Below are 6,483 nucleotides of genomic sequence, written 5' to 3'. Positions count from 1 at the left end.
AAAAATGTCAAAAGTTTAATCCCTTTAGTTAGTCGATCTTCGCACATAATGACACATTGTCTCCGTGGCGAAGCGTTTCAGGTGAATGAACCCCAATACCAACCGCGCTGATAAGCTGGTTCGAACCCCAATATAAACTTTTATTTTTTATTTTTTTTATACATTTTATGATTGTAAGTATATTTATTATATAATTTTATTTTCAGAAAATACGTATTTAGTTAAAAAATTTTCCGACAATTAATGTTCAGAAATCATTTGTGGCATTTTTAATGTGTTTGTATGTGTTTTATTCTTTTATTATTTTAATTTTTGGCACTGTTTTAATAAAAATGTTTGAGAAGTAGTAAGTATAAATTAGTTTAATATTTAAATAAAATATAAATAAAAAGTATATTAATTTCGTTTATAATCATACAATCATATAATCGAAGTATAACTTCTTACGTGCGTACAAAGTACACACACATTCTTTTTTAAATAAACATTAATTTTTGGTGCTACGCGCAGGACAGCGCATATGTTTGCTCTGATTGGGCATTACAATAACCTTTGATAATGATTGATAAATTTTAATTTTTCGTACATTTCGATATAAATAAATAAATTTGTTTATTCCAAAATAAAATCACATACTCTGTTCTGCAAAAATTTCTGCAAAAAGATATGTGTCTTCTCTCAACGTCCATCTCAAAACAGATGAGCACTTATAAGTTATATGTAAATATATTAAAATAGTTTTTATAAAAGTTCAATGTCACAAAATATAAATTACTACAAATTAAGTTAATTAATCATAAGTTGTTACTTTATCACTATAGATCGAGTTAAAGGAAATACGTTAATCACTTAATCTCATGTTTTTTGCAACTTAAAAAACACACGTAACATACATACCATTGATATAAAATTAAAACGCTGACTAAAATGTTTATTTATATGTCTAACAAAATTTGAAGTTATCCAAGATGAGAATACTGTGCCAAATATTTTTGATACTTGTATTTTGGTTAGGGCTAAGTGTACCCTCAGATATAAGTATTTTTCCTGCACTTCCGGTGACTGTAACAAACACAAGCAACTTATTATGCAACAAACACAGCAGAGAGTACTTGGAGAATTTGAAAAATTTTACGTTATGGGCTTATGAAAGTAAGTGAAATTTTCGTATTATTTTCTTTAGAAAACAGGAATAATATTCCAGACATTATTATTTGTTTAACTATATTTTATTATATTTAGTAAAAACAAGAGGTAAGTATTTACGTTTTTGAAATCCTTCTACACTTCTCCAAGAAATTAACGCACTACCTTAAAAATGGGTCATTTTTGATGTCTCGAATTTTCTAAACCTGTTGTCCTACTTAAGTGATTTTTGTAATATGTTATAGCTTTATTCTTTAACAATATTGCTGTAATAATATTGTTGCTAGACAGGTAAATTGTCATTGTATACCAGGCTACCAATAAAACTGTGATTTTTTCTCAAAGTTCGCTTCACCCTGTGGAATATTCTAGCATTTATAAAATACTGAAATTAAAACCTAACTATAGCTAACATGTTTTCTAACATTTTGTTTTGTGATTCATTCGCTTATGTTGGATAATAAAAAGGTTAGGTACTTTAACAACTAGCCTTGTTTTTCGTCAATACAGGGCGTTTTTAAATAAGTATGGCAAACTTTAAGGGGTAACTCTGCATGAAAAAATAATGACAGTTTGCTTTATAAACGTATGTCTGCAAATGCTTCGTAAAGAGAGGGTGTTGAATTTTTTCTTACAAACTGACGATTTATTTATTGCTCTAAAACCGGTTGAGATATGCAAATGAAATTTGGTGGTTTTTAAGAGGTAGTAATTGTGCTTTTTTTGACATACAATTAAGAATTTAATATTCACCATTGGCGCACATACGGCTAATATGACCCATTTGTGCGCCAATGGTGAACATAAAATTTTTACAAAATAACGTCGTCAAAAAACCTAAACCCATCAATTTTCACTTGCATATCTCAACCGATTTTAGAGCAATAAATAAATCGTCAGTTTGTAAGAAAAATTTCAACACCCCCTATCTCGGAAACGAAGCATTTGTGGACATACGTTTATAAACAAACTGTCATTATTTTCGCATGCAGAATTACTCCTTAAAGTTTGCCGTACTTATTTAAAAAATACCCTGTATTGACGAAAAACAAGGTCAGTTGATAAAGTACCTAACTTTTTTATTATCATCCAACATAAGCGAATGAATCAAAAAACAGAATGTTAAGAAAACATGATGCTACAGTTGGGTTTTAATTTCAGTATTTTATAAATGCTAGAATATTCCCCAGGGTGACACGAACTTTGAGAAAAAATTACAGTTTGCTTGGTAGACCTGGTATACAATGACAATTTACCTGTCTAGCAACAACAATATTACAGCGATATTGTTAAAGAATAAAGATATAACATATTAAAAAAATCACTTAAATCGGACAACAGGTTTAGAGAATCATTTTTTGTTTATTATAAATTAATAAATGAAAAATAGTTTCTGTGCTTGTGGGATCGGTACTCACCGGAGGGACCGCAGACGCTCGGATACAATCGGCGTCTCTTTGCAAAGACAAAAAAATACAGCAGAAACTAGAAAGGCTATAGCCAATGAAATAGTTATTTTCCTAACTAGTGCGGAAAGTGATATTTTCACGCATGAGACTGCCGTTGACCCGAACGACGCGATAGCGGAGTTCGGGCAAGCAGTCGAGTGCGGGGAAGACACTTTCCGCATGAGTTAGGAACAATATTTTTTCTAGGGCCGTACGTTTGAAAAAGAGCCACAAAAAATAGAGTTATATCAATTTTTATTTAGCAGTGAAAATACATAAATTAATTATTTGACAAGGTTGTCAAAACCAAACTTTCAATATAATGGGTTACCACGACGACGATATTGGTTTCCATGACGACGATTCAAAACCATTGTAATTGTCTACTGATCTGACTTTTAAATATTGTGTCAAAATAATTTTATTTCATCGAATTATCAGTAGTAATTGCACAAGAGCTCTAAAATTATTATATTTTTCCCGAGTGACACTTTGACAGTTTTAATTTTACGAGCCGAAGGCGAGTGAAATTATGTCAAAGTGTCACGAGGGCAAATATTCTATTTTAATTTTAGAGATCGAGTGCAATTTGTTGCGCTTATTTCATGAATAAAACTGTTCAAAACCAAAATTTTATTGTAATTTATTTATGTAAGTACAAATTAGTACAAGTAAACACAGTTATTTTAAATATATGACGGTTGAAAGACATCACTTTTATAATTTTTAAAACATTAATTGTCATTAATTTCACTGAATGTATTTTTTAATAGCAACGAAGGGCATCTGACGTAATATACTTGACGACGGGAAATTATCAAAAATTATTAGTCTAATTTGTATTTCTGTAGCTTTATATTGGTCAGAATCTCCTATGAATGAAATAGTCGCGCTAATTTCATTAAAACATGAACACAATAAGATAAATTTAAAATAAATTAGTAAATAATATCTAAATATTAGTTTACTGCATGTATTATATATTATAATACTATATTACAAGGTATTTTACTTTCCCGCACGCCGTGCGGGAAAATTTACTTTCACGCACGCTGTGCGGGAAAGTTCAACTTTCGCAAACGATATGCGTGCGTGAAAGTGGCTCTTTTAGCGCGGCCGTAGTAAAAAATTAAAGTATAAATTTTTTGTCGAAAAATGACGTTTTTAGAGTTTATACGATTCCTCACTACAAAAGCAATTGCGGGGAAGCTCCAGTTCATAAAAATTGACACAGTAACGTTATTTTTAATTTTTGGTATTATTTTAAGTATTAAAATTAGTTTAATATTCAAATAAAAATACAATTAAAATGTTTAAAATATATTTGTTTCGTTGAAATCATAAAAATAGAAGTATTCTTACGTGCGTACAAAGTACACACAAAGATTTCTTCTAGTTACTCCTTGTACCCTTTTTAAATAAGGCATTTCTATTGTGTTATTTGATTTTGCTGTTGCTTACTCAGTATCCAGGATTCACACCCATAAATAAGAATTGGGTTGTATATGGCCTTAAAAACATTTGTTTTAGTTTGTATCGTTATTTATTTCTCGTGGATGATTGTTCTTCCTATTGTTTGGTATAATTTGTTTATTTATTTATCCTCTTTACCTATTCTTTTATACATCTCTACTTCTTTTCTGCTGATTTATTCAATTGTCACTCCTAAGTATTCAAATGTTTTCACCTGTTTAATTCCTGTTCCTGCAATCTGGACTTATATACATATCCTGTCTTTTGCTATGACCATCACTTTTGATCCCTCCTTGTTCAATTTATTTGGATCTAGTCGATGCTGCATCATCTACAAACAAATAATCTGATATCTCCATTTTATGTAGGCTTTGGTACCCTATAAATATTCGCGGTGTGCAAGTACTTGGAGGGGATACGAGAAACGATCGTGCGCGAATAGCGGAAAAATGTTGCAACTTTCTTAAATAATTCGTATTGTCAAATTGACGTATATTTCATACCTACTGTCATTGAAGAAGAAAAATTATATGTTACTCCACAATATTGATATGATATGCAATTATTATATAAAAGTAAATTTATTAATAATTGTATTTTGCTTGCAGTACTGCATTTTAATAATTAATTTTATCTCCAACCGTCACTAAAGTCATTCAATATTGTACTCATTTGCCCTCATTTGCGGCAGTAAAGTAACACTTTATTGTACTGAAAGAAGAATTTTACTTTACCTGTCGCGATTAATCTAGATTTTATGTAAGTGGCCGATGGTAGTAATCGATTATTTATTTGAGTAACTTACAATTTATTTACTTTAGTTATTTAAAAATATTGTACATAATTTGCGATATTATCAATTAAATTTATGTCAAAAAGTGAAATTATGTAGTATTTTGCGATTATATTCATATAAAATAAATTAAAACTTTACCGATTTAGTAATTATTCAATATTGATAACTATCGATTAAAAATCGAAATCAGCCATCTTGTAAAAGTTATCTGTCATCACTGTCATGAAATTATTATGACGTTTAAAATTTAAAAAGTTCTTAAATTGTAAATTATTGTAAGTAAGTGTTAAAACCAATATCAAATGCGATAAAATTTTGTATGCACCACGTCAGTAAAGATTCTTTATCGAACTCGTCTGTTATTCGCTTCGCTCGCAATACTCGCTCTGCTCATAATATCAGACTCGTTCGATAAAGGGTAACTTTACTGACTTAGTACATAAATAACTATTATTTGCTACATACAATTGTTTACCTTTTAGTAACATAACCTCAGTCTTACTTTTTCTTCTTATACTTTTTTTGGGCTATGGCCTTGATAATTATCCAGCAACCAGGACCAATATGATTGGCCAATATAATTAAAAGTGCGAAAAAAGTTGCCGAGCTATTAAACCAGGTGTCGCTTTTCCGAACTAGCACGATCCCAATACATATGTATAGTGGTTTAGTTTCTGTTTGTGTTTTTAATGATGTCATCCATAAAAGAAGTAAATAATAAAGAAATTAAACTTCTCCTGTATTTTACACCCCCTATCGCTGTGAACCCTTCTGTTATAATATTTTTATTTATTACGCGATCTTTAGTCTTTTTGGATTATGACTAAATAACCCTTATTAGGCCAGAAAATGAAGCTGAAAAATGGCAAAACCTCGCAATTTTTTCGTCCAGCATAGATTTGTACGAAAATGTTCGGAATTTGGCTCATTTCACCCTCTAGTTTATTTTCTATATTGAGCCGTTGTACCGTTGTTTTTAAGGGTAAAATTATTATTGTAAAATATATTGTTAAAATAATTGTAAAAAATTATAATATAACATTTTAACCGTTAATATGGTCAACATTTGGTATTTATTAGTTAAATAACAATTGTTTTAAGCTTTAGGATACAGCATCATAATATTTCAACCTTTAAAACCACCCTTGTTGGAGCTATGTACAAAAAATTTATTTATTCTAAAAGAATCATTTCGGCTTGCATCGATTTGCATAAAAATCTTGGATTTTGATCATCTCACTCTGTACTTTATATTCTATATTATGCTAAAGAGCGTTGATTATTTTTAGGGGGGTGCAAACACCCCTTATATTCAAAAATTATATAAAACCATTCTAAACCTTAATATGGGTAAAATTTGGTTTTGATTTGTTAAATAATGATTGTTTTATGCTTTAGGATATAATATCATAATATTTCAACCCCTAAAAATAACCCTTAATAGCATTGCAATTTTTATAAGCAATTTAATAGATCTATACAGAAAATATAGTAATTTAATAGACACATATGAGCAGATGTTTCTTCTGTTCTGTCTTCTTTCGATTTGAATGAAGGAAGTGGAACGTATTATAACGTATTACTGCCGAAAAACTGGCTCCGTGGTATTATATTCATTAA

General features: G+C 29.8%; 1 protein-coding gene across 1 annotated transcript in view; it reads left to right on the top strand.

The window, feature by feature from the left end:
- The first annotated feature begins 870 nt into the window (after positions 1-870).
- The window catches only part of LOC114331560 (nose resistant to fluoxetine protein 6-like), a 112,052-nt gene continuing 106,439 nt past the window's right edge, over positions 871-6,483 (top strand). Inside the window, exon 1 of the mRNA XM_028281166.2 lies at positions 871-1,152. Coding sequence (XP_028136967.2) covers positions 969-1,152 — 184 coding nt within the window. The 5' untranslated portion in view covers positions 871-968. The remainder of the gene's footprint in view (positions 1,153-6,483) is intronic.

The sequence above is a fragment of the Diabrotica virgifera genome, chromosome 2, assembly GCF_917563875.1.
Source record: "Diabrotica virgifera virgifera chromosome 2, PGI_DIABVI_V3a".
Lineage (NCBI taxonomy): Eukaryota > Metazoa > Arthropoda > Insecta > Coleoptera > Chrysomelidae > Diabrotica > Diabrotica virgifera.
Note: the sequence above shows the minus strand (reverse complement) of the source record. Positions and strands in the feature narration are given on the sequence as shown.